The sequence below is a fragment of the Electrophorus electricus genome, chromosome 9 (genome assembly GCF_013358815.1).
Source record: "Electrophorus electricus isolate fEleEle1 chromosome 9, fEleEle1.pri, whole genome shotgun sequence".
NCBI classification, from domain to species: domain Eukaryota; kingdom Metazoa; phylum Chordata; class Actinopteri; order Gymnotiformes; family Gymnotidae; genus Electrophorus; species Electrophorus electricus.
Window position 1 is genome coordinate 17,485,038 of NC_049543.1, and position 27,651 is coordinate 17,512,688.

Consider the following 27,651-nt stretch of genomic DNA (forward strand, 5'->3'; position numbering starts at 1 on the left):
TGGGACGATGACGAGTGAATGACAGCTAACGGTGCTAGATAAAGTGTGGTGATTTCTGCGATAGTTCAGACGATGCCAAAACACTCGTGGGAAGTCCCTAACCGGCCTATGCATTTAACACTGGTCGAGCTCAGGTTCATTTATCGCATTTTGTTGTCACGAGTCTTCTTCCATATCCAAAGCTGAAATTGCCACCGTTGGAATTGCTGTTGGAGTCATTTTCTGAAATTCGAGAAGTAGAAGAAGCACGTTTAGACCGCCGTAATATGACAAAAGAAGCCTCTGAAGCATTAGGTTTTGTTCCTCAGAAAGACATTGTTTACAACAAACTTCTTCCTTATGCAGAGAAATTGGACGCAGAGTCTAATGAAATATTGGCACAAATCAAAGGAAACCTTGGCCGGGCCGTTCAGATTAGGGAATTATGGCCAGGTGTATTGTTTTGGACGAGGAAACTTTCCACGTAAGTAGGCGACGCAATTTACAGCAAGTTAGTTTGTATATAAATGCCATAAATGTAAATCTAAAACTCCCAGCGCCTGGTAGTTTTTTGTCAAAAATATTTATATATAATACCAGTCATATACCAGAGTCATATATTTAATGTAAGTGACAAGTAGCGTGTCAGTATAAGCCTTCGTGTGTAGAGCCTATTTTAACCGGATTTGTCGAATGGAATAAACCAGACTCGGGTATGAATTCCTTGAATAGACTGGCAATTCGGTGATCGTTTATAAAAGCGGTGTTAGAATATCGTAGTAACAAGACCCTTATGTTAACATTATTAGGTGTAGCGGCTGTCGGCGCAGATATTATAACCCAAGACAATGCGCACTGGAGAAAACAGGGAAGGAGGCATATGGTGATGCATAACTTTTCATATTAGTTCTTTAACTGGATAGTAGTGTGTTCAGTGTCCGTGCTTTCTTGGATGTTATTGAATAGACATGTGTCGTATCACATTTTAAATTTAAATGACCTTGTTTTAACTAGCATCATTTCACAAGGATTGCAAAATATCGTGTTTTGAAGCCAGTAGAACAAGAATCCTTTATCATGTTTCATTGAGCTACTGCTATTTTGAGATCTCAGCAAGCATGAACAGGCACTGCAGTCAGGTTGCTTGTGATCCTTACTGAGTAAACAGTAAACACAGAGTATTACACAATTCAGATCTGTGGTTGCCATCTGATCCCAAACAGATGTCCATTATGACGCAAATGTTGGATTTGCATGGAAATATGTTATGTGGAAACCTTAGTTGAAACCTTAGTCGAATTTCATCATGTGCCTACTTTACTGTGTGTTTTTTGAACATGACAAAAGAGTAATTCATAAGTGTAAAAATAGTTTGTAAGAGGAGGATCTTTTTTGGCAGTTTTTTTTCTCTCAGCTCTAGGAATAGTTCAGTATGTTGTCAGATTCAGTGTTTTGACTGAACGGCTGAATACTAGTTCTGTTTATCATGTTACAATCTAATAGCTGGCCTGAAAAGTGAAAAGTGTCTGAGTACTTCATTTTTGCTCCATTAGCTAAACCACAACATGAGACTTCTGAGTCATGCAAAGTCATCAGTTTGTTTGGGTTTTTTTTATTCTTACCCCTAACCAAACTCTAACTATTGTAATTATATTGGGAAGAGAGTTATTTAAGAAACCTTTATTTCTAATCAGGTGTCTGTAGTTATGTGTGTGATTCCCTACAGCTACATCCGCCTGTATGGCAGGAAGTTCAGCAAAGAGGACCATGTGCTGTTCATCAAGCTCTTGTTCGAGCTGGTGACCCTTCCCAAGCTGGAGATCACCATCATGCAGGGCTTTGCCAGACTCCTCATCAGCCTGCTTAAGTAACCTCACACACCGTCCCAGCATACACCATCCAATAGCAATGTATCCACATGCTCATGCCTGTCACAGTATGAATGTTATATCCTAATAAATGCAATTATGTGCACAAAGGGATGTTGAGCTAATATAATAGATAAGTATGGACCATGGTCTTAGAGCAAGGGTAAAGATGAGTGTGTGTGAGTCATTTTGTGCTTGATGTGGTTCTGTATATGAAGTCACATATATAGATTTTTAAAAAAGTATGTTCTAAGTTTATACCACATATCTAATGGGGGTTAGTTACAGTCACAACATTCCATTATATGTTTGGTCCAGAAATCATTGTCTTTTATTTTTCTGAAAAATTAAAAATGAATCAAGCTAGGAAAACTGGCACTGGTAACCTGTTCAATATAAGCAATGTCATTTTCACTATGTTTAGATGTTCTGAATAATTTTCTGCCCCTCTAGAAAGAAGGAGCTGCTCTCCAGAGATGATCTAGAATTACCATGGAGACCATTGTATGAGTTACAGGACAGGATCCTGTACTCAAAAACAGAACATCTTGGTCTAAACTGGTTCCCCAGGTACATAAATGCCTCTTTATTTTTATAGACGATTTTGACACTTACAATAAAAAGATGACAACTTGTTTTAAACTCTCTTAGTGTTTGCTGTTGAGTTGCTGTTTTTAAAAGTAACAGCCTTTAGGTCTAGCCAAACTGTAAGGTAGTGTTAGGAAGTAACTGTCTCAAGGGTATTTTACTTCACATCACTTGTCATTTCTAAAAATGGGCCCAAGAATTTGTCTTAAAAACTTTCCTACTTATATTTTGTTAAACTCTGTTCTCACAGGCTTGTCCCCTGCTTTCTACATAAAACCTCTGGATTACATTTTAGAATATAGTACATTTCATAAAGGTTCCTAGTAAATCAACATTTGTTTGTCATTAGACTAGTTTAGCTATGTGTAGCAATCTGTGCTGTGCTGAGTCTGCCTTTGTGTCATGTCTCCCTCCATATTCAGTTCTCTCCGGCCGCACTCATCTTCTAAGCACATAATCATAAAAATTGCTCAGAGATGGTAAGAACCTTGCTGCTTTGTCTTGATTGTTGACTTTACCGGTTTACGCCACCATTTCCGACACTTGGCGCTCTTGCCCTATGTTAATAGCAGCTGTTTTTGCTTGTGCACTTCATCGTGGTCACCTGACACCCCCGTGGCCTGCTGGCTCTCAGTCCTGCAGCCGCTACTAGAGCCACCCCACGGCTGGTCACATTTTCCTCTGTGAAAGACAGTAGGACTATTTGAGCTGTTGACCTTGTTTTAAAAAAAAATAGATCACTAGGATCAAGATGGGCTGACCCTGATGGGGTGTTAGGTATCTGCGCGTGCTGCCTTGAGAAGTTCATGAATTGAACTTCTTTTTGATTTGGTGGTGTACGCGTTTGATGAGTTAGAAGATGCCCGGTTGTGTTCCTCAGTCCTGGTGTTTTGTGGATATTTTTAGTTTCTATATCATGTTGCTCAATCCCCTCCTCAATCCCCTGAATACAGTTAGGACAGCCAAGCAGGGTAAGGTTAACCATGAAATTCAAATGTGTGAGGATGATATGTGAGGTGAAAACATGTCCTTTGACAGACAGCGCTGCTCTTTGTCCCCTTTTAGCAGGGGATTGGCAGGGTTTGTATGTGGAGCCTGGCTAATATATTGTTTTATTTTGTTCCATTACTTAAAATCAGAATTGATTTTGACCATTGATATTGATCGTAGTTTGAGGGGGTTTTTGTTTTTTATTTTCCTTTGTAGTAAACCTACCAATGCTTTATTTTATTTATTTAAGTGGTGGTTTCACATTGCTACAGCATTCAACCATGAAAAACAGGTTTTTTGTCTATCGCGTCAATGCTTGTGCTAGCGATGCAGTAGCTAATGAGCAAGCTAGCTAGTCAGCACTACCTGACAAAGGGATGGCAAGCCTGATGTTGACGCCTGCCATAAATAAAAGTAGCTTTGGACTGAAGTAAAAGCTTTGGAGAAAAAGTAGAATTGGCCTGAAGATTCATGAAGCTTATTGATAAAAATTCTGATGCCAGGCCATTTACAAGAATAAACTTTTTTTTTTTTCATTTATAAATGCAATGTGCATCTACATTAGAAAAACCTGTTTAATATAGAATCTAAAGTTACTGAAGGCACCTGTATTTAATGGTATAATAATTGTTGCATGGCATCAGTATCAATTTCAAAAATCCCATAACAGGCTCTATACTTGCACCATGTCTAACTGCATCCATGTGTGTTCATCTTATCTTTCTGTGACTGAAGCATGTAGTGTGTAAAGTAAATCTTAGTTCTCTCCCTTCCATTTCAGCTCGATGGAGGGTGTGCTGAAGGCTTTAGTGAAGAACTGCAGACCGTAAGTTCTCAAAAGATTTAAATGTTTATGGCATTAGGGTGGCACCATGTAAATAAAGATTAGAATTAAGTTGAGATATAGTCTACCATGAATGAATTGGGAGTTTCTATGAGTTTCCTGATGAACAGACATTCGATGGTGCTTCTAGAGAACGATGACTGGGGAGGGTCTGACCAAGGGACATGTCGCAGCATTTGACCTCCAAAGTTCTGCCAATATTTTTCCCATCTGAGCCGGACTAATTCATTTTGCAGTTAAAAATGCTGAAATGGATGGCAGAAACGTGAGCGCTACCAAAATTCATCAAGGGAATCTGAACAGATATGCTTAAAGCAATCTTGTGGCTAGCTCATGCTAAAATATACACTGGTGCTAAGGGGTTTTAATTTGTAACCAAAATACTTCTAGTAGTCAGAAGAATATAAAGAGCAAGACAAAGAGAATAAAATTTGTGACTTTCCAGTTCTTTTCTGTATTTGTTTTGGTTGCATTTGTGAAGTCAGAGGAGAGGTTTACCAGATCTATAATTTTCAAATCTATTTGGACTGCACATATCCAAGTTAGAGTCACATCTGCAATAAGAAGAAATAATAAAATGACACACACTCATCAGTCACGCTATCAGAAACTCCTGTTACACCAGTTACACTCACTGGCTACTGTGGTGGATTATTTTAGCTCTGAGACTTATGATACTCCATTTACATTTCTGGCTAGTTACAAACAAGTGGTTGCTGCTTTCTTCAGGGGCTCTCAGTCCTTGCATTATTTCTGTTCTTGCATAGCGAAGGTCAAGCAGGGTGTTCTCGCTTGCAAAAGATGGAGTATGAACCTTCTATATTACTTAACTGATACAGCACATCCCCCTTCTCCCAGATACCTCCCTGTGTGTGTGGGTCTGTGTGTGTGTTCATATGCTTGGCCACACCCCTCCTGTGTATCACACATGTTCCTTGTTTTACGTTGTTTCCGTGCATGTATAATAAAGTCCTGTTTAGTGTTTGTCGGTGTTTGACCCCACGTAAGCTGTGTGCTTTGTTGTGCTCATTTTGTTAAATGTGCTAAATAAGCATCTGTGTGTGCAACACAGTTCATCTCTGCATCCTTCCTCACCTCCCTCATCACATTAACACATGAATTATGAACACAAATAACGTGTAATACAAGAGTAAAATAGCATATGACTGAAAATATAAAAGTATCACTACCATACCACTTTCAGGTATATCCTCTCTAATAGGGGTAATTACATACTGTAGCCTGTAGCATGCACAGTTGACAAGCACAGTTTTGCCATCAATTCCACATCATGCTCCTCACATGTCAGACAACAGGAACACTACTGACCAAATACTCTTTGGACATGAAACCTTTCCCAGCACAGCAGTGACATTGCATTGACAAGGTTTTGGAACTGGTGTAAGTTTATCATGCACAGCAGTGTGGGTGTTTTTAATATTTAACACTGGTGGGTTTAGAGTGGGCCCAAAAAATGTCCAGCCATTAAAAAAAAAAAAAGTCTACATAACAGTGGTTCTGGGGTCAGAATCTAACTATTGATGAAGGGCTAGAGGGTGGCTAACACATACTGTGCATGGCAACAAATGTATTGTAGAACATAGCCTATAGTTTGCACCTAAAAGCTATAACTTCAAGGTAGGCATGTCTAATAAAGTAGTTGTGTAGTTGTATTATAAAGTAGGTCTGTGTATGGCAGTCTACAGTATGTCTAGAATATGTTAACAAGACATTTATAATTCTAATGCCAAAGACTTGTACTGATGATCTGTTTACAGCACAGAGAAGGTCATCCAGGCCAACCAGACATGTGTTGGTATCTGCGGTTAACCATTGTTTATAGGGGTTTGATATCTTTTGGTAGTTCACATTTTTGGCATAAGCAAATAGGAACAATGTATTTGGAAAAAGTGAGCTTAAACATTAACAGACATTACACTATATTTTGGTGTAATGTGTGTTTGTGTGGGTGGGAGTGTGTGTGTGTGGGTGGGGGGGGGGGGGGGGGGGGGTGTATAGATATTTCCCTGAATCAGCCACTCAGGAGATGCTGGATGAGTGGAGGCCTCTGCTGTGTCCATTTGACGCAACGATGCAAAGAGCCATCGGCTACTTTGAGCTCTTCCTGCCTACCACACTGCCTCCCCACCTTCACCTCAAAGGCTTCAGGTGAGGCCTTATACTCTTGTGTCTCAAAATCCTTGACTTGATGGGTCTGTTGAACTAGCTTGATTTATACTTGCAGTAATATATGAGTAATTACAAGCCAGTCTAGGGCCTATGTAATTTGTGACATCTACTTATAAATCTGTGGTTACATGCAGACTGTGGTTTGATGACCTGATAAGCTTGTGGGTATCTGTGCAGAATCTCCCCGGATGGGAAATGGTAGGTTCAGATCTCTTCCCCTATCACATGTGGCTGAATCTGGTTTGTAATCAGAGCATAAATGGCTGACACTCTTTTCTGGTGGGTGTGGGTTGCAGCATCTTGTCAGTCTATTTGCTCGACTGGCCAATGACAACATTGGTTACATAGACTGGGATCCCTATATACCCAAGGTAAGGAAACACTTGCAATTGTTAATATGTTGGCATCCTGTAATTATTAATGTGTTTCCATCCTATATCACCCTGTGTAGATTGTCACTAACATATTGTATATGTAAACACAGTCTTGTAAGATCTTATATTCTAACTTTCTAATTTGTGGTTTGTAATGTCTGTACTCATACTTCCAATACTTATGCCATTCAGTAGGATAACAGCATGTTATAGCATGTTATAATATAATTATGACATGTTAATTATGCCATATAAAGTTTTATAAATGCATTATGGATACAGAAAAGTCTTACTCAATTGTCAAAAGTCTTACTCCTACTTAATAGTGAGCTGTTGTAGGACAGACTGTATTGTTTCTTATAGAACATAAAAATCATTTCCAGGATGAATAATAGCCATTCATGGGATCTGTTGTGAAAAATTAGTTTTTACGAACATGTACCCAAAAGTGAATTTGTGACCAGAACGCACTGCATACAAGTTGCAATGCCTTATGAAATACTTATCTTAATGTTACCACTGTTCATATACTTTCAGATCTTCACGAGGATCCTAAGGAGTCTGAACCTCCCAGTGGGCTCTAACCAGACACTTGTTTCCCGATACCAGACCAATGCCTATGACATCACTTATGTTGTCACTTGGGTTACAGCACTTCTGGTTAGTAGTGCTTACTTTCTAGGTGCAGGACAGGGAGGCAAAATTCATTACAGAACAACTACCACTACACAATGAATTTTACAATGTGTGTGTGTGTGTGTGTGTGTGTGTGTGTGTGTGTGTGTGTGTGTGTGTGTGTGTGTGTGTGCGTGTGTGTGCGTCTCAGGGAGGGCCTAGCAAGAAAGCACAGACTCAGCTGACTGGCCTTTTCAACAGTATTACCTCTTTCTATCATCCATCTAACCATGGGCGATGGCTGGTGAGTGTCTGAGTTTATTAAAGTAATCTCAGTACATATGATTAAGGACATGAACCCCTTAAGGGTTAAGACTGGCTTCCACTTTGGCATGTTTGTAACAAAGACAGACACCGATCGGAGTTCACATTCCATTCAGACACTATGCACAAGTAGTTTATTCATATACATAAATCAATCAGTCAGTGGAGACATGCCAACACTCCCTGTAGCTTTGTCATTTTCCCTTGACTATGTCAACATGTGATCAAGCTAAAGGGAGAGTGTTGTGCATGACTGAACACTAAGGCATATTCAGCGCATCCAGGGTTCTCTTCCCACAGTTCTCATGGACCATAGCCTGAGTAGCACTCACAAAGCAGCTTTACAGATGTATGGTTCCAGATCCCTAATGAACAAGCCAGTGGAAACAGTGAGAAGAAAAAAGTCCCTGGGCAGAATTAAGGAAGAAACCTTGGGAGGAGCAAGATTGAAGAGGGACCCAGCCTCCTTGGTCAACCCAACCTATAAGGAGGCCATGCTATACTACATTATATATAGTCTATGTAGCCAGTTCAGTATAGGTGTGCTTCTCCAGAGGGTTTAGGGTTGGCAAGCTGTTCGGCATCTATTGGAGTAGTGGTGTTAACTGCAGAGAATGTTATTGTATGCTTATTTGGCTGTAGAAGCAGTGACATCTATGATTGCTATGTAAATCATTTTAAAAAAGAAGCACGAACTTTTACCTATAAAGGTACACTGGTGCAGTCACTGTCACTGGTGCAATCACTTTCACTGATACAGTCACTTTCCCTTGCATAGTTACTGTCACAGGTCTTTTCACGGGCACCGTAAAAACCCAAAAATGTAAATGTTAAAAAAAAAAAAGGTACCACAGTGGCACTCCCTGTATCTTGATTCGGTTTAACAAACAATACATCGTGCAAACCTTCAGTGACGTGTTCCTGCTCTCCCTCGCCCAGATGAAGCTGATGAAACTCCTGCAGCGACTGCCTGCCTGCGTGGTGCGACGGCTGCACCGTGAACGCTACCGCAAGGCCACGTGGCTAGAGCCTGTCCCCGAGAGCCACCGGCTCAGCGAGCAGGACATCACTGAATTTGTGGCTAGCATGAAGCAGCCCGTCATACTTGCCATGTTCAGCAAGACAGGCAGTCTGGATGCAGCGCAGGCCCTGCAGAACCTGGCTCTGCTAAGGCCCGAACTCGTCATACCCCCGGTGCTGGAGAGGTGAGGAGGTCTGTGTGTGTGTGTGTGTGTGTGTGTGTGTGTGTGTGTGTGTGTGTGTGTGTGTGTGTGTGTGCGTGCGTGGTGCTGGATGAGGAGAGGTCTGTGTACATATGTATGTGTGTGTGTGTGTGTATGTGTGTATATTGCTGCATGAGGTGAGTAGGCCTGCGTGCTTGTGTGTATGAATGAAAAGCCTTCTGACATTTTGTCTATATTTTTTCAATGAGAGCCAAACTGAACAAGCTCTTCATAGACATTATTCTATGTTAGTATAACCTGCCTCTTCCCTCTTCTGTCTCCCTGAAGGACATATCCAGCCCTGGAGACATTGACAGAGCCACACCAACTTACGGCCACTCTGAGCTGCATGATCGCCGTGGCCCGGAGCCTGGTGGCGGAGGGCCAGCGTTTTCCTGAGGGGCCCACACACATGCTGCCCCTGCTCATGAGGGCACTGCCTGGTGTCGACCCCAACGATTTCAGCAAGTGCATGGTTAGGAGATGTCCATGCACTTGCTAAATAGCTGTATGGTAGGAGTAGCTATATGGAGGAGTAGCTATATAGAGGAGTAGCTATATGAAGGCAAGTGCGTGCAAAATGCAAGAGTCACCTTTGGACTTCGTAGTTTACTTTGGATTTTTCTATGCCATAGAAGCCTGTCTTGACTGCAGTGGTTTTGGGAGAAGTACACATTTGTTTCAAGTTAATCATTTTTATCTTTGTGGGCATAGTGACATTACCATAAAAATGTTCCTTAGATAAAAAATCTGCATTGTATATGTTTAAAATTTAAGTTTTATTTAAAGTTAAGTTTTTTTCCAACTTCAGATAACATTCCAGTTTATAGCAACATTCACGACTCTGGTACCTTTGGTGGACTGCTCATCTGCACTTACAGAAAGAAATGACCTGACCCAGGTGGGACCTTTCAGAGACCTTTGAACTAGTGTGCCTCCAATATAGTTGCATTGCTTGACCAACGTAAACTTTTGCTGTTTTTGTTTCAGGTGGAGAAGGAGTTGTGCTCAGCCTCAGCAGAGTTTGAGGATTTTGTTCTCCAGTTCATGGATAGGTAATTACTTTATATAAACATATTTTTACCATACGTCAGAGGTGCCATTTACTGATTGTGAATTTGCCCTGGCCTGGGCAATAGGGTTCATACTGAACTTAACTTCTGGTTGAGATGGCTTGGTGTTCTGCCTTGCTGTTTAGTAGTGGCGTGTCTGCTACACTACTCTGCAACTGTGTACTTGCATACATGTGCAGGTGTTTTGCGCTGATAGAAAACAGCACTTTGGAACAGACCCGGGAGGAGATGGAGACAGAGAAGACCCATGTGGAAAGCCTGATGGAGCTGGGCCTTTCCTCCACCTTCAGCACCATCCTCACTCAGTGCTCCATGAAGATATTTCTGGTCATTCACATGCACACACACATAGCAAAGATTTACATTTATGGCATTTAGAGCAATTGAGGGTTAAGGGCCTTGCTCAAGGGCCCAGCAGTGGCGGGGCTTGAACCAGCAACCTTCTGATTACAAGTCTTAACCACTTGTGTAAATGCATACAGAACAACTGTGCTCACACTGATACACACTCATACATACATACATACAGAACAACCATGCTAACACACACATACACAAACACACTGCAAAACACCCCAGTTTATTTTTACAGCTCACATATTAACATTTTCTGCCTAATATCAGGTGGCCTTGCAAAAGGTGTTCATCTTTGCCACCACTAATATCTTTGAGACTCGAGTGGCGGGGAGAATGGTGGCGGACATGTGCCGTGCAGCTGCTAAGGTATCCCACAAATCTCCCACTGGCATGTGGGATATATAAATGTGATCAGACATACATTCTTTAAGAGATGTTTTCAGTTTTAATTTCCAGGTTTATATTACTTGTAAGAGAAAGCATGAAACACTAAATATCTTTTTTTGGTCAGCTTTAAGCTTGTATTAGAGGTAAACTATGTGACATTTTAAAACCTTTTAGAGTGATCATAAAGCACGGTGTTCTCTCCTCAGTGTCACCCAGAAGAGTCTCTCAGGCTTTTTGTACCACACTGCTGCAATACTGTAATGCAGATCACAGCCAGTAAGTAAACTGCTTGTGTGTGGATGTGCTGTTGTTTATATATGTGTGTATTTATGTGTGTGTGTGTGTGTGTGTGTGTGTGTGTGTGTGTGTGTGTGTGTGTGTGTGTGTGTGCACACTTATGTCCTCTGTAAATCTGTGTGTGTTACCAGATGAGGAGGTGTTGAATGAAGAGGAGTTAGATAAGGAGCTGCTTTGGAACATGCAGCTGTTGTCTGAGGTCCGTTTGATGAGATTATCACGCTCAATTCACACACCCATCCTGCAGATTCACTCTCACACGCTCTTCACGCTCCCACCACCCAACTCTCGGCAGGTCATCCGCGTGGATGGGGATAAGCTCTTGCCCTACAGTAACCAGCTGGTGCACATCCTCCATCTGACTCTGCATCTGAAGTGCAAGCAGGGTTATGGCCTGGCCTGCGATCTGCTGCACAACACACTGCGCTCCATGGCCCTCATCTACCCCACCGAGTACTGCAGCATGCCTGGTGGCTTCCTGCAGACCAGCCACAAGCATCTTCCCATCAAGGTTGGATTTATACCAATACCCCAAGCAAAGAAGGCTAACACAGCTAACAGTGAAGCAGTACTGCTGGGGACCAGTTAGCATGCTCTCTAGGGGTGACACGATATGGGACAAGGATATTTGGTATCACGATACTTTCTCACTCGATATCATGAGACATTCTGACTATAAATGATGTATATCACAATATTTGACAATAACAGCTATACATTCAGAAAAGCTATCATGTTTTAAATTGCAATTTTGCATAGCAATATGTTATTACCCACACTCCTAATGCTCAAGCATGTATGATACCTGCTGTTTACTACCATTTTGATATGAGCCTTCTATGTAACAGGCATTGTTCGATAAAGTATTTCTTTAACCAACAGAAGTAGTTAAATAGAGAAGAATAATACCACAGAATCTGCCGTCTATCCACAATGACATGATCAGTTTGATGTAGATATATGAAGTCAACATTTCCAGTGTCATTATCAATACTGATTCCTCTTTTAGACATTTTAAATCTGGGAAGTTAATCTACTTTAAACTCCATACATTTGTATACATAGATCTGCACATGGGCAAAAAAATCATATTTACATTTATATGTACAGCATTTAGCATACACTGTGTTTTTTGTCTGCAAGGAAAGTACATTAAGCCAAGATTATCCTTCCTCTTGTGATTTCCTCATTGACCTCTGTCCTCTGCATGTAAAACTCACCCCCTTTGCAGGACTGGGGCCGGCCAGGGGACCTGTGGAACCTAGCCATCCAGTGGCACGTGCCGAGTGAGGAGGAGAAGGCCTTCGTGTTCAGCACTCTAGACCAGCTGCTACAGCCCGAGCTGGAGCGCATGCAGAGGCATGTCCGTGCTGAGCAGGAGATGAGCAGGTCTCAGCTACCCCGAAACCCGCTTCCACTCACACTGTGCTCTATGATTTCACGTGCATGCTCTTGTTAAAATAATAAAATAAAATAAGACATGGAGAGATATGACCAATAAAGTATTACAGGTTTACTGGTGAAACATTGTCATATTTATCTTATATGATTTTAATAGGGTTACATAGTTACATTATAATATGGTTATGATAATTCTAGTTGCAGAAGAATGCTTCATGATCAGAGCAGTAGGACTTGCTGTGGTTAACTGTCACTGAGCATTAACAGTGAATCTTGTGTTCAGGGATGATGTTCTGCGGAGTCTTTCCATTGTGCATCACTGCCTGCTGGGAGCTGGCAGCTTTCTGCCTCCTCTACATGGAGAAGTAGTGCCAGATCTGTGAGTCTGTCTTTCCCATAACCACACATTCACCATTCACCATCAGAACCTTGGACACTGGTTTCATTAAGGATGAACTTGAAGCTGTGTTTTATTTTTGTTTTTTGTACGTTAGAGTTCACAGTATGGTACAACTTTATGAGACAAATCTGTATACTGGTGTGGACTATGGTAAGAATAACTACATGATAACTCTTAACTTTTTAGAAATCAGCTTTCATACTTTATTGACTCTCTCTCTCTCTCTCTCTCTTTCTCTCTCTCTCTTTCTCACTCTGTATGTTTCTTTTCCAGATTTGTCCAAACAGAACTACAGGGAGGCCATCTGTACAGTGATAAGACAGCTGCTACGTAAGTCACAACAGTGTTGTGGCAAAAAATCTCACTGTCACCTTTGCATAATACAATATCATTTGTGTAAAAAGCTATAGGCAATGCCTCAAGACCACATTTCTGTAAAGTGTTCATTTCACATGTAAAATGTTTCCAATAATACTTTAAACAGATCACGTCCTCGATCACTCTGAGGACAATATCAAATCACTATTTTCCATCATCAAGGTAAGGTCCAGTTTGGGAAAACTGTTACATAATATACATATATATTACATAGAATTTTTGTGAAAGATCTAATTTAAAAGTGTAATATCTTTGGTTTTTCACTGAAGCTTTCTGTGTGTAAAGAAACTATACAGCAACTTAATGGTTATATGTTTGGAAGGTACAAGAAATGCTCTTTCTCTAACTACACAAGAATAGGATGATATTATTGAATAGTATGGTATTCATTACTGAAGGTCCCTTTTCCCTGCAGATCATAAATGACCTCTTGCACTTCAGAGGTTCACAAAAGCATGAGTTTGATTCACGGTGGAAGAGCTTCAGTCTGGTCAAGAAATCCATGGAGAACAAGGTGAGATTGCAATAGATCAAAGGACAGTCAAAGTCATACTATTATGTCAGAGTGGATATCATGTCAGAGTGAAGAAGTGCTTCTTTTCTTCTCCTGTAGCTGTATGGCAGCAAACAGCACATTCGAGCACTGCTCATCGAGAGAGTCATGCTACAACACGAGGTGAGGATTTGTGAGTATAGCTAGCCATAAAACCTTCTCCCTAGAACTGTATAGGTGATTCTGTAATTTATGTTTGTGTGTGTGTCAGCTAAGGAATTTGACAGTAGAGGGCTGTGAATACCACAATGTACACCAGGATCTCATAAAAGACTTGCTCCTACTGTCTACCAGCACTTACAGTCAGGTATCAATTAATTCACCCATGCACACACATTCTCTCTCCATCTCTCACACACACACACACACACACACTTCTGTATTACTTTACTAAATGATTGTAGCTAACTTCTGATTTGCTTAAACCTAAACCTAATTCAACCCTACCTTAAGAGCAAGGCCCTTAACCCTCAATTGCTCAAGTTGTGTTCAGTAATAACTATAAGTCGTTTTGGATAAAAGTGCCAGCTAAATTCCGTAAATGTAAATTTCAGCAGCTACATGCCCCTTTTGATTCTTTTAGTTTTGCCTTTTGTGGATTTTTTGTCCCACATAAAACCAGCAAAATGTCCGTGGAACATCAAATGTTTTGTAATGTTTTCTAGTCAGCATGGGGAGATCTGGTCACCCCATAGAGTAAAACCGTACATACACGTTTAGATAGCACTGCCTTCTGTGCTGAGATTCCTGTCTGCTCTCAGGTGAGGAGTAAAGCTCAGAGTGTGCTCTTCAGCGCTTTGGGAGTCTATACTTTCTGCTGCCGAGACATTTTGCCCCGAGTGCTGGAGTTCCTGGACACCAGTCGCACTGACATCACACCGCATCAGTTCAAGGTGCCCCTCGCAAAGCGGCCACTGTTTATAGAACTGCAGATGTGTCTAACCTGCCCTGTATAGCATGGGCACTGCGTGGTCCAGCACGTTGGTGTTGGTTCCTTACACTCCATCCATCCGGCTCTTCTTCAACTGCTTCTTCAAAAGTCTCCACTCTGCTCCCTCCCCAGGGTGCCTTGTACTGCATGCTGGGTAATCATGTCGGCCTGTGTCTGGCCAACCTTCAGTACTGGGAGTGCATAGGCCAGACGTGGCCTGCCATCGTGCGTTCCTGCCTCAGCCCTGCCATGTCCCTGGAGAAGCCGTCGGTTGGGCGACTCTTTGATGAACTTGCTGATAAGGTCCACCGCCAGTACGAGACCATTGGCTTCGACTTCTCTGTGAGTCTGCTGGGAGCAGGGTGGGGCTTTTGCCTTTACCTATACTGTTCCCCTTCACATTCTAGATAAACAGGTTTAGAATATTGAAGGTGTATACATATATACCTACATACATACATACATACATACATACATACATATATATTGTCAGTATTAGCTTAGTATTTGCTTAGTATATTTGCTAGTCTATATAAGTCATGAACTAAATAGCACTAGTTGATCAATAGATATAGCTTTCTGCATTTATTTGTGTTTTTGATGGCATTAAAACTTGTGTGCTTTATTGGTTAGATCCCTCAGAGCTGTCTGGACGTGGCCATGAAGATTCTAAACTCAGCTAAGCCAGAGCCGAGTGTGGGTGTGGCCAACGAGGAGGAGGAGTTAGAGGGCATCCGGAGACAACAGGAGAAGAACAGAGACTCAGTGCAGTGGGCATGCGTGCACGCACAAACACACACACACACACACACATGACGAAAGCACACAGAATATCACACCATGCTTTCTCATGGCAAATGGCAATGCGTGCTGAGCCACTGTGGCTGCTGTCACAAGGAACATTATAAACCTCTTATCATCACTTAAAGTACAACCCCAAACAACTATAGGAGTGTGCAGCATAATGGTCTGACAGCATGATTAAATCTACCTCTCATCGTGATTCACCTCCACATGTAACACCATGATCTATTAGACTACTCAAAGCTTTGTAAGCATGACACCATACGAGATGGGCTCCCAGAATCAATAAGAAATAACTGATGCCATTACATACTACTTGGCTAAAGATACTTGGCTGTTGCAACAGTTAGCAAAGATTAAATATTAAATGCAATTTGTAAATAAGATTGATAAACAATATTTCTGTCATGTTGCCAGAGATCAGTGCTGCAAAAGAGCTCAAGAAACTGGAATTCTTTGGCTGTTGTAGATCTTTTTGGTTAGTTATGTTGGTTCTGTGATGATGAGCTGTTGTGACAGCCCGAGTGCCGCAGGGTGCGAAGCAGGACACGCAGACGCCCTTGACAAAGATAGACGTTTATTGATAGATGCATACAACAGTGGCACTCCCATATGACATAAACATCGAACACGAACACAGGAATTCACTATGTGAACAGAGACACAAACAAAGGCAACATGATGCACACACCGACAGGTTTAAATACATAAACACAGAAGAACACTAACTAGGTGCAGGTGTGATTACAATCAAAGAAGAAACTCCCACTGCACGTGGCGGGCTGTACCATATGACAGTGAGAGGGGAGTGTTCTGTGACAGCTGTATAGTAAAGCATGTACTAAAGCCAAAAAAGGGTTTTGTTTTGTTTTGTTTTTTCTAAATTTTCTAATTATTTGCTAATATATTAGTTTTATAGGTTGCTCAGGGAGTACAGCCTTACATTTTACAACATGTTCGCAATATAATCAATCGCACAATTATTTAATTTAAATAGATGATATCTATTTTTGATTAAACCTGAAAAATAGTTGAAATTATTCTGGTTTCATAACCATCCATTCAATTTCCAGGTTCTAAATGTGCTGCTGTTCAGATATGCGCTGGAATTGCCTATTCTAATCATATTTTATGATCTTTCACATGGATACTGGGATGTCCAACAACATTATCGCACATTGCTCAGTTTTTGCAGTCTTCTTTTTTCAGCCAAATAAAATGTTTCTCTTTTTTCACCTCCTCAGGAGATATGAGAAGTTAGTTGAGGATCTTTTGGACTGCATTAGTGACCGAAATATGTATGTTATTTCATACATATCATACATAAAGATGTGGATAAGTGTGTGTGTAAATGTGTCTCACATGCTCTTTTCACACAATGCCCACTTTTAGACCTTGGAAGTTTGAGCACATTGCTATTGGCTTCCTTTCCCTTATGCTTAGAGATGACCACATAGTCCCTACTCGGGCAGTCCGCTTTTTTGTAAAGAGCCTCAACCACGACTCCATCTTGGTCCGCAAGGTTTGTGCACGTGTGATGTATTTTATGCATGCAATATATAGTTTTGTACAGTTTTCAAACAAATACATATATGCTGACTCCATGTATATAGAGTCAGATCTACCAACACCCAAGAGAATGGCATTTAGAGTTGAATGACAGACACCCTTTAACTTTGTCTCACAACAATCTTCTATACATTGCAGGTTGCAATATCAGCTCTAGGTGGCATCTTAAAACAATTAAAGAGACCACATGAAAAGGTGCTGGTTAATCCATATGATATCTCAGAGCTCAAAGCCTCTCTTGAATCATGTGAGTATAAATGTCACTATATATAACTGTATGAAACTCAATAATTTCAGAAAATCCTGTGTGAAATATTATTTCTTTGGTAATCAAGTTCTGTCAAGTGGCATAGCCTTTCATTTCTCATTTTCAGTGCAATGACCATGTGAATTACAAAGGGCACCCAGGGAATGAAGCAGAAATGTCTCCCACACCGTCCACTTTTTCTGGTGTGTGTGTGTGTGTGTTAGGCTGTTATACACAGGCTGATCCATTGGTGTCAGGAGACAGACCAGAAAACCAGTGGCTCCGGTATGACAGCACCAGACTCCCACGCTCCCAGCAGGACTGGGACAAGTGCTGCTTCATAGAGAAGACGCACTGGGGTTACTCCACCTGGCCTCGGTAACACCACACACATGAACACAAACATATATACACACATACATACCACCTTCATGCCACACATGCCCAGAGGAGAAAAAATGTAATCCTACTGCCAGGGGATGAGGTGAACCAGCTAACACTAGCATTGGTTCCACACTGTTGGGTCGAATTATCCTTTTAACTGAATTGTTGTGACTTTCCACAATCCTTGCCTGCTGTATTAATCTAAAACAGATGTAAGCAGACTAAGAAACAAAAATTATTTGACATCAGTTCTTTTACAAGGATTTATCTCTCCCTTCTCTGTAGAAAACTCATGCTGTATGCTCCTCCTGAAGAGCAGCCCAAACAAGGCAAAACAAGAGAGGAGATGACAGGGGTATCACACACACATACACACACACCCGCATATATACACACAAAAACACACAAATAAAGAACAACTTTGTTATTAAGCACATTAAATGCTCAAATTAATATGAATGTTTAAATTGTGTGTGTGTTTGTTTGTGTGTGTGGTTCAGAGGGAGCAGATCATCTATGATCATTTTACTGACCCCATCTTCATCAACCAGCTCCTCCAGTATCTCTCTCTGGAGGAGCGAAAGGGTAAAGACAAGTTCAGCTCCTGCCGCTTCTACCTCTTCAAGGTGAGAACAATGCAGTTGCCAGCTACATGCAAATCTCAGGCGAAGACTAAAATGACTCCAGTAAGACTTCTCTATGAAGCTGTGTGGAATCTGCTTCTTTATTCTTTATTACCTCCTAACATACACATGCACACTTGCACACAAACAAAGCACAAAACAAAAGTATTGGGAAGGGACATGATTGATCAGGTCAGTGTTGGACTTCAGTTTTTCATCATGTGTCTCTGTGTGTTGTTCCAGGGGCTTTTCCGTAACTTTGGCGATGCCCTACTGCCGGGGCTGAAAGCCCACATGGAGCGGCTGGTGGCAGACACACATGAGAGCAGACAGCGCTGTGTAGCTGAGATCATCTCAGGCCTTATCAGGGGCTCCAAACACTGGAGCTACAGCAAGGTACAAACACACACACCATGCACAAACACCACACACACACAGATAGATATATATTTTCTGCAATATATATATATATATATATATATATATATATATATATATATATATATATATATATATATATATATATATATATATATATATATATGGGGAAGGGACGTAATTGGTCTGTAATTAATGGACAATGTTGGGACAGTGTAGGACAGGTTTTATTTATATAGCGCTTTTTTACAACATGTTTTCAACATCCTCACACAAACACTCACACATACATGCAAACAGTTTCTACATACACAGAGAAACACACACATACACATCACATTCACATAGATCACACAAAAAATTGTAGTACTCATTGTTACTCAACCCAAGGAAGAGACTGGCCAAAAAATGATTATTGTCCACACCATCTTATCTTATAAACATACTTTGAACAATTTGCATTATTGTTCAATCTGTGTAGGCTTATGTTTGACTTGTTTGTCTATGTAGTCTTGTTTATGACTTTCACAGTGTGTGCACACATGTATACAGGTCGAGACCCTGTGGGCTTGGCTGTGCCCTCTCCTCCGTACTGCGCTTTTCAACATCACCATAGAAACCTACGCTGACTGGGGCACCTGCATCGCCATGGCCTGTGTAAGTACTTCCCTGCGTCCAGTACAGCTTATCTCTTTGAATCCTGTGTTCTTGGCATGCACATGTACTCAACATTGTTCCGGGCTTTGTGCTCATGCTGCAGGAGAGCAGGGACCCACGCAAACTGCACTGGCTGTTTGAGATGCTCATGGAGTCCCCCGTCAATGGAGAGGGAGGCTCGTTTGTTGATGCTTGGTAGGACTTCATTGATGTTGCAGTACTGTGGTCTGTTTGGCTTCCTGCCACCCACATCCATGCTGTTTTCCATTCATGAGCAAGAGTAGTTACTTGTTGTCTTAATTTTGTATGTAATGGGAAATAACATAAGTGAGAAAAATAACATAAGTGAGAAAAATTGGGCCTCGTGGCAGAACCACTAATAGGAACAGATTCATACTTAGATTGCTTGTACCAGCATTCACATAGTTTATCATTTTTGAACAAGATTTACAAGTGGTCATTTACAGCTACTCCCAAAAACAAAACTGAATGGACTATTCGTTTCATTATATTAAAATAAATAAGTTTAAATATACAAATAAAACTTTATCTATGCTCAATATATTATGATTATCCCCAAGAAGTAGCACTGTATTTGATTTTTCACTTTTGACTTTTTAAGTCAAAGTCAAATTTATGTCTATACATTACCAACATGCATGGTCACAAAGCAGCTGTACAAATGTATGGGTCCAGATCCCTAATGAACAATCCAGTGGACACAGTGACAAGAAGAACTCCCTGCTGTTCAACCTGCAGTAGCCATTAATCTTATCTGCTAAGATCTGACATGCTATTGTACATGGCCACACTGCCCACTGACTTTATATACAGTAACATATTAACCTTCAATCTCTCTCTCTCTCTCTCTCTCTCTCTCTCTCTCTCTCTCTCTCTCTCTCTCTCTCTCAGTCATTTATATGTACTGCAGGGAGGCCTTGCCCAGCAGGAGTGGAGAGTTCCAGAACTGCTCCACAGACTCCTGCAGTACCTTGAACCCAAACTGACACAGGTCTACAAGAATGTCCGAGAACGTATCGGCAGGTACCCTCAATGTTTTTCGCATCTTCTCATCTTACTGACATGTTCTAGTTGCACATCAATATTCCTTCTCTAGTGCTTCCTCTCCCTCACCGGATATTATCTCTGAGTCATTACATTAATCTCACCCACTCCACTTCTCCCCATGTCCACTTCTCCTGCCCATCTGACCCCTGTCACTTTTTTCTCTTCTCCTCCCCTTTTCGCCTGTCTAACGGTGGACTCAATCTGCCCACAGCGTGCTCACTTACATCTTCATCATTGACACGAAGCTGCCGCGCACGCAGCCCACCACCTCGCCTCGTGTCGCTGACTTCACCGCGCGCATGCTCGCCCGCCTCCGTCCGCTGCGGGAGGCTGAGGGTGAGATTCAGAACCACGTGCTGGATGGCTGCACTGAGGAACAGGACGAGAGGACCCAAGCCATCAAGCTGCTCAAAACTGGTGTGTGAATGCGTGTGTGTGTGCGCGTACGTGTGCGTGTGTGTGTGTTTGTGCATGTTTCTTATAGCAGTATTTTGCTGTGTTGCAGTACTGAAGTGGCTGATGACCAGTGCAGGACGCTCTTTCTCTTCTGCCCTCTCAGAGCAGCTCCAGCTCTTGCCTCTTCTCTTCAAAGTGAGCCTCACCTGTCTGGGGCTGGCAGAATCTTACTGACTGTGGATTCTTAACCTATTCTATCTTCTATTCTTTTGTTACCTCACTTCCTACCTTATATATCGCTCTATCTTACTGTCTGCCTGTCTCTCTCTCTCTCTCTCTCCCTGTCTGTCTGTTTCTCTGCAGATCGCTCCAGTGGAGAATGATGACAGTTACGATGAGATGAAGAGGGATGCTAAGACGTGCCTATCTCTTATGGCTCAGGGGCTGCTATGCCCAGACCAGATACCCCAGGTCCTCAGCACTCTGCGGGAGGTAAGACACACACACACACACACATACACATGCACAAAAAACACTCTCTCACACACACACATACCATGTGCACACATGCACATACATGTACACAAATACACGCTCACATACACAGACACATATGCATTCACACAACAAGCACCAGCAGGTGCCAAAGTTAAAGTTGCATGGTCTGTTCTTTCTCAGTTCAATTTAACTACAGCAAAATCTGTTATTTGTTCTGTAAGATCGGTGTACTCAGGCCAAGGTTTTGATAAGGGGCTAAATTAGTGATTACATGGTCTTTCATCTTTCCCAGCTAGAGGGTGTGTTACAGTTTCTGACCAGGAGATGGCACTGTGTATTGCAGATCTCCAAGAGCAGCTCATGGCATGGCCGCTTCACAGTGCTCACCTACCTGCAGATCATGGTGTTCTACAACCTGTTCCTCTTCCTCAGTGACACAAAGGCCATCAGAGACATACGAGAGCTGGTCTTAGAGCTGCTGGAGGATGAGCAGCTTGAGGTGCACACACACCCCATCTCACACACACACACACACACACAAAGAAAAGCAGAAAGATGAAGTAAAATGTATGTATGCATGTATCATCAATATACTACAATCAATATACTGTATATGTATATATTTAGAGAGAGAGAGAGAGAGAGAGAGAGAGAGAGAGAGAGAGAGAGAGAGAGACTGACCAGGTGGGGATAATCTCTTTTTTCAATGATTCAGCATTTCCTCTTTTCTTTTATGCTCCTTTTTCATCTGTCTTCCTTTCTAGGTGTTGCTATGGCAACACCTGGCTGCAGGGTTATTTTGTTTCTATGGCAACAATGGCCCAGCTTTCTGGAGGAGAGTGGGGGGTGGGCACTGGGGCTTGCAAGACAGGAAAAAAATCCCCTTTCTGCAAATCAAATTACAGCAGTTTTTGAATACAGGCCAATGTCTTGACTGACATTTAGTCCAGCACACACACTTTAGGAAGAACAGCAACTCCCTACGATCTGAAATATTAAGCTCTACCACAGTGACCTGATTATTGCTGACTCAGAAATCTTCAGAGGGCTGAGGGAGACTGTGTGTGTGTGTGTGTCTCATTTTAATAGTAAGGAGTGTTTTTATACTATGTATTGCCTCCACTGTGTTCAGAGCCCTGTGTGAACTCTATATAGTAATCTACCACACTATTGCCATGTAACATCAGTTCACTCACATTACTGGATAGAGTCTTGACTCTAAGCAGTCAAACAGGGCGTCTAGTTATGAGCTCCTTCCTCCTCTCTCTCACAATCATCCTTTTCTCAGTGAAACAAGGTGCTGGGGTAGTACCCAAAACTCATAATAATAATGAATGCATGAATTTCTTTTACAGATTTTTCCCCAGTTTATTCACTGTTATTTGGCCATCTATAGCCATACCACATACCAACCTGGGTGGGAACGGACTATCACATGCTTTCCCTTAGAGTCTTGGCCACTTAGGGCCCCTTATCATTGACTCTGAGCTCTCCTCTCCTCTCCTCTCCTGCCCTGCCCACCCAAGAATTAATTCACCACCACAGATGATAAATTTATCTAACTGACCTTCCCTTCACCACCCTCCTACCCCTCTTCCATATATTAGGTGAGGGAGATGGCTGCCACCACCCTGAGTGGGTTCCTGCAGTGTAATTTCCTCTCCATGGATAAGCACATGCAGGCGCATTTTGAGGCCCTCAGCAAGATACGGCTGCCCACACGCAGGAAGAGGGAGCTGGATTCAGTCGTGGACACCATACCCTCTGCTGGTAACCCCCCTCACAGAAATGTAGCATTGGAAGTATATACACATACCTACACAAATAAATAAATAAACTTTTTCTGTCACTTTAATTGTTACTGATTGTACCTCAGTGAAGTTTTTAAACAAAGGTAGACAATATATGCTATACAGTAGATCTATTTTCATTGGCTATTTTGTCAACTGTGTGTTTGTGCATGTGTTCACATTTGTGTGTGTGTGTGTGTGTGTGTGTGTGTGTGTGTGTGTGTGTGTGTGTGTGTGTGTGTGTGGGCGGGTGTGTATTCAGATCTAGTGCGGCGTCATGCTGGGGTGCTCGGCCTGAGTGCCTGTGTTCTATCCAGCCCATATGACGTGCCCACGTGGATGCCCCAGATCCTCATAGAGCTCAGTGCCCACCTGAACGACTCACAGCCCATTGAGGTACAACTGCAGCACTGCATCACCTAGTGCATGCATCACACACACTCACTTAGCAGGTAAACATTCTCTCTCTCTCTCTCTCTAACTCTCTTTTTCCTGTTTCTTTCTTTCATCCTTTTTTATCTTTCAGACTTGTTCTGGAGTCATTTACACATTCATTCAATACCGGTGGAATTGTTTTCATAATCATGATTTTTTAATCATGAAATCCAAACACTGATCTCATGAACCCATTTGAAAGTTTATTTCTAAATACTAATGATAGGACCCAGTTACTTTTTATTAGTTTTTAAACATTTTCTGAAATGATATCCATTTTTTTCAAAACTTTAAACATCATTCCAAACACTCAAACTTACTGTGAATTTTTACTATAAATAATTTTACTGTAAAACCTTTGAATTGCAAATCCAAGCAATTGCCGCAAAGCTGTTAACTTTGCTCATAATGAAACTTTAAAACACATACAAATCAAATGAATATTCACTACTGACCATCAATTAGAACTAGAGAGGGCTCAATTGAAAATCCAGTTATAAAAGTCACCCCAAATGATCATTTAAGTAGCATGGCGGGCTTGGTCTGTGTGGGTTTCTTCTGAAGTCTCTGGTTTCCTCCCACAGTCCAAAAACATGGAAGTTAAGTCAACTGGTTACCCTAAATCCTGGTGTGAGTGTGTTTGAATAGCAGAGTGCTACTTATAAAGTGTCCTTGGGTGTGAGAAAGGTGCATGATTAGTTACACTTGGTCAATCAAAGAATCCCAAAGAGCATTTCACCAAAGACAGCAAGGAGCTCACCTGAGGCAAAGGTCACAAAGGAAAAACTAGTAGTGTTGGTCCACCATGAGCCGCTTCAGTATGCCTGGGCATAGATTCTACTAGAACTTTACTGGAGAGCTTTTTCCAAAATATATACCATAAATCAGTGTTTTGATGACGGTGGTGAAGGGCACTTATCTGACGCATTGCTCAAAAATCCACCATAGGTGTTCAAGTGGGCTAATATCTGGTTCAACAGGCTATAGCATATCATGTGCATTATTGTTGTACTTATCTTAGTATTGGTTTGTTTTTTGTTTTTTTTGGTGACCTTTCCCTGTAAGGGGATAGGTAGGCCAAAAACATGCCATGCCGTCAAGGACACACATTCACACCTGTACAATTCCCTTGGTTCTCTTCTCCTTACGGGCAATACGTGTGTGCTTTTGACTAGAGTTTCATTTACATTTACATTAACAGCATTTGGCAGATTCTCTTATCCAGAGCGACTTACAAAAGTGCTTTGTTATTTACTCATCGAATACATCCTAGCCAGTACAGTAGGTTAGATTCCAAGATATCAATAGAGTGCTGCGGAAATACAGGGATCAATGCTGATACATAGAAGTGGAAAATCTAACAGCAAACAAGCAATTAGATTCAGACAAGAAGCCTTCAATTTAACAGAATCTATAGCAAAGTAAGTAAACTCAGAGCTACCTTAACCAACCAGAGGATGATCCAAAGAAAAAAAACAAAGAGAAAAAACCAAAGCATACAGTTCCCAAGTATTTATTATGGTGCTTTGTGAAGAAATGTCCTTATTTTTATTTATTGATTTATTTTTGGTAAAAATTTGTTGACTAGATATTAGAATTTGTCCATTAGCAATTAGAAAAAAACAGTATATAATCAGTATTACCCTTTTAAGTGGTTTGCAAGTTACCCATTAATGTAGCATGTGCAACATAATTTTTTATATTATTATATTTTATATTCTCAATTTGAATCAAATATGGAGATCAATGCCAATACCCAGCCCTCTTTATTATCTTTACATCTTCACACAAAGTTCACTGAAAATGGCTCCTTTTGTGTTGATGACCTTCCAGATGACGGTGAAGAAGACCCTGTCTGACTTCCGTCGCACTCATCATGATAACTGGCAGCAGCACAAGCAACAGTTCACTGACGACCAGCTTCTGGTGCTCACAGACCTGCTGGTCTCTCCATGCTACTACGCCTAAACTGAGGTAGATCATAATTGAAATATTACAAAATATACAAATATTTAATATAACTTGTTATTGTCATTTGACAAGCACTCAGATGTGCTCATTATCATAAAAAAATACATTACTTTTATTGGTGTGGGTTATCTCCTGTTTTAGAACATCTGGATTTTCCTTTTCAGAATGGCAGCTTGTTTGAATGTTCTCATGTTAAAGGACAAGTATAAGCTGCATATAGGCTGACCACGTTCACTCCAACTTGAAGAGGAAAGGGATGCTAGACGACAAGCTTTTAACTGTGTTTATATATCAAAAGTTCTTTCACTGATATTCTTAATATTTAAGGTTTAACCATTAGCAGGGATGACTGTCCTGCAATATGTAATATTTCTGTACAGTTTCATTTTCTGCTTATGGGAGTGTGCAATGGAGAAATAATTTTGAGTTGTTAGTATGGACCATCTGAGTCTTATTTGCTGCAGCTTTCTGCACTTCTCTGCACAGAATTCACAATTAAGTGTTAATAAATGCAGTCCATAGGGACTTTAGGGACACACTAAGTCAAAAAAGGGATTTTCTGAAATCGTGTTCAGAAATACATTCACATATTTTTGCAGTGGCTCATGCTCCTGTATATGACATGAAAGGTACAATCTGTATTTATTAATTTTATTTATCTTGAAATATTTTTTCTAGGGAAGAACAGCTGCATAATATGTTCTTGATGAACAAGTTCTTCAGCTTGTTTTTGCAATAATATGTTCATTAGTACTTTTGACTGAAAGAGAAACTGTGTGTGTGTGTGTGTGTGTGTGTGTATGTGTGTGTGAGAGCAATGGGGAGGACAAATAGAGTACCTTATCTTAATGCAGTGTCATTAGCTTGGACAGTGTGTGTGCTGTGTGTTTGAGTGCAGTGTCACTAAAATGGATGCAGTGGCTAAATACCCTTTTAAACCCATTGCACTACCAGCCCTCACATTTACGAACCCTCCTTACTGTCATCTGTCTACATGGTGCTTCTCAGTAGATAGTACCACAGTGGACATACTTTTTTTAATCATATTTTATGTCTCTGAGTGCCCTCATGCTACTATAATATCAGGTTGTGTTTGTAGACTGGGGGGGTCTTAAAGCCTCAGTCATGAGGTTTTACTGAGTTGCAGTATTTTTAAGGAGTAAAAAGTAAATCTCACCTCCCAAAAGTAGCAAACAATATTTGTAAAGTTGTTGTTTATTATTTTTACTTTTTTTCTGTAAAGTACAGTTCACATTAAATTAAATTGGTTTGTAGTCCTCATATGAACCACTTTATTGCTCCTTAGAGCAGATCCCCCACATAGAGGTGCCCATGTTTAAAATAGATAAAGTACAGAATCTCTGAAACATCCAGGCCACTAGGTGTCAGACTAATGGCTGTTTCATAATGTGAACAAGATTTTTTTTTTTTTTAATGACTTATTGCTCCTTTAAATCGATTAATATCCACATACTCAGGACAAGCTAAACCCTTCATAAAGAGATATTATTCTGGAATCTGTTTGGAACTAACAGGTTCAAGCTGGGATTGCTTTTGTTACTGGTTTACTTTGAGAACCATAAAAAGCCAAATCTGCGGACGCTTCAAATGCCTCAAAAATACATTGTGCTGACTGAGGCTTTAAGGCTGATACACTTAAAAGAAACAAATAATTTTGTCTGTAAAGGGAGTCTTCAGTTCAGTCGCCCCATCTAGATGTCAAATAGATTATTGGACACCAATGGCAAATAGTCCCAGCAGTCCCTTTGGGGACCCTTGTTTTATCGTACCTGAAGAAGCTGTTGCTACGTTTACTCTCAGGCGAAACGTACACTGCCATTGGATCTTCGTTTTGAGATTTTGTCCAGTGTCTGATTTATTTTTGTTTTTCGTAGAGATGGCACGTACAGATATTCAGAGGAAAGCCAAACGCGCTGTTTGTTTATAATAAAGCAGAACGTGTTAAGCTTACGTGTTCAAGTTGTTCTCGTCCTTCTCTTCCGTAAATAAAACAGCTTAAAAGCGCATTATGGTTATTTTTACATTAGTTCTGTGTTAC

General features: G+C 41.1%; 1 protein-coding gene across 5 annotated transcripts; it reads left to right on the forward strand.

Annotated features, from left to right (window-relative positions):
* Window positions 1-27,563, forward strand: psme4a (proteasome activator subunit 4a). 5 transcript variants are annotated; one of them, XM_027014222.2, is made up of 48 exons: window positions 1-463; window positions 1,706-1,846; window positions 2,301-2,417; window positions 2,858-2,914; window positions 4,207-4,251; window positions 6,289-6,438; window positions 6,594-6,657; window positions 6,756-6,830; window positions 7,371-7,493; window positions 7,660-7,752; window positions 8,712-8,977; window positions 9,284-9,470; window positions 9,807-9,896; window positions 9,986-10,050; window positions 10,248-10,395; window positions 10,693-10,791; window positions 11,019-11,088; window positions 11,241-11,308; window positions 11,405-11,620; window positions 12,341-12,498; window positions 12,794-12,889; window positions 13,005-13,060; window positions 13,184-13,240; window positions 13,395-13,450; window positions 13,704-13,802; window positions 13,902-13,964; window positions 14,053-14,148; window positions 14,603-14,734; window positions 14,905-15,114; window positions 15,406-15,542; window positions 16,821-16,874; window positions 16,969-17,098; window positions 17,284-17,392; window positions 17,617-17,770; window positions 18,062-18,131; window positions 18,277-18,402; window positions 18,643-18,795; window positions 19,330-19,434; window positions 19,538-19,629; window positions 20,347-20,478; window positions 20,714-20,919; window positions 21,008-21,093; window positions 21,262-21,390; window positions 21,740-21,895; window positions 23,004-23,166; window positions 23,449-23,582; window positions 25,455-25,595; window positions 25,734-27,563. In XM_027014222.2, exons 1-47 carry the CDS (start codon window positions 267-269, stop codon window positions 25,587-25,589), a joined length of 5,565 nt encoding a protein of 1,854 aa, XP_026870023.2. In that variant the 5' UTR covers window positions 1-266; the 3' UTR covers window positions 25,590-25,595; window positions 25,734-27,563. The 5 variants fall into 5 exon arrangements, with proteins under 5 accessions (XP_026870023.2, XP_035386224.1, XP_026870024.2 ...); XM_035530331.1 differs by having other exon boundaries at window positions 25,757-27,563; XM_027014223.2 differs by having other exon boundaries at window positions 17,020-17,098; window positions 25,757-27,563.
* The last annotated feature ends 88 nt before the right edge of the window (window positions 27,564-27,651 follow it).

What these genes read in the sequence shown, in the direction of transcription:
- psme4a (XM_027014222.2), top strand. Translation starts at nt 267, where the DNA reads ATGACAAAAGAAGCCTCTGAAGCATTAGGTTTTGTTCCTCAGAAAGAC. An exon ending in AAAGAAATGACCTGACCCAG is followed by an intron (nt 9,897 to 9,985) that starts GTGGGACCTTTC and finishes TTTTTGTTTCAG; the next exon opens with GTGGAGAAGGAGTTGTGCTC. An exon ending in CAAAGCCTCTCTTGAATCAT is followed by an intron (nt 17,393 to 17,616) that starts GTGAGTATAAAT and finishes TGTGTGTGTTAG; the next exon opens with GCTGTTATACACAGGCTGAT.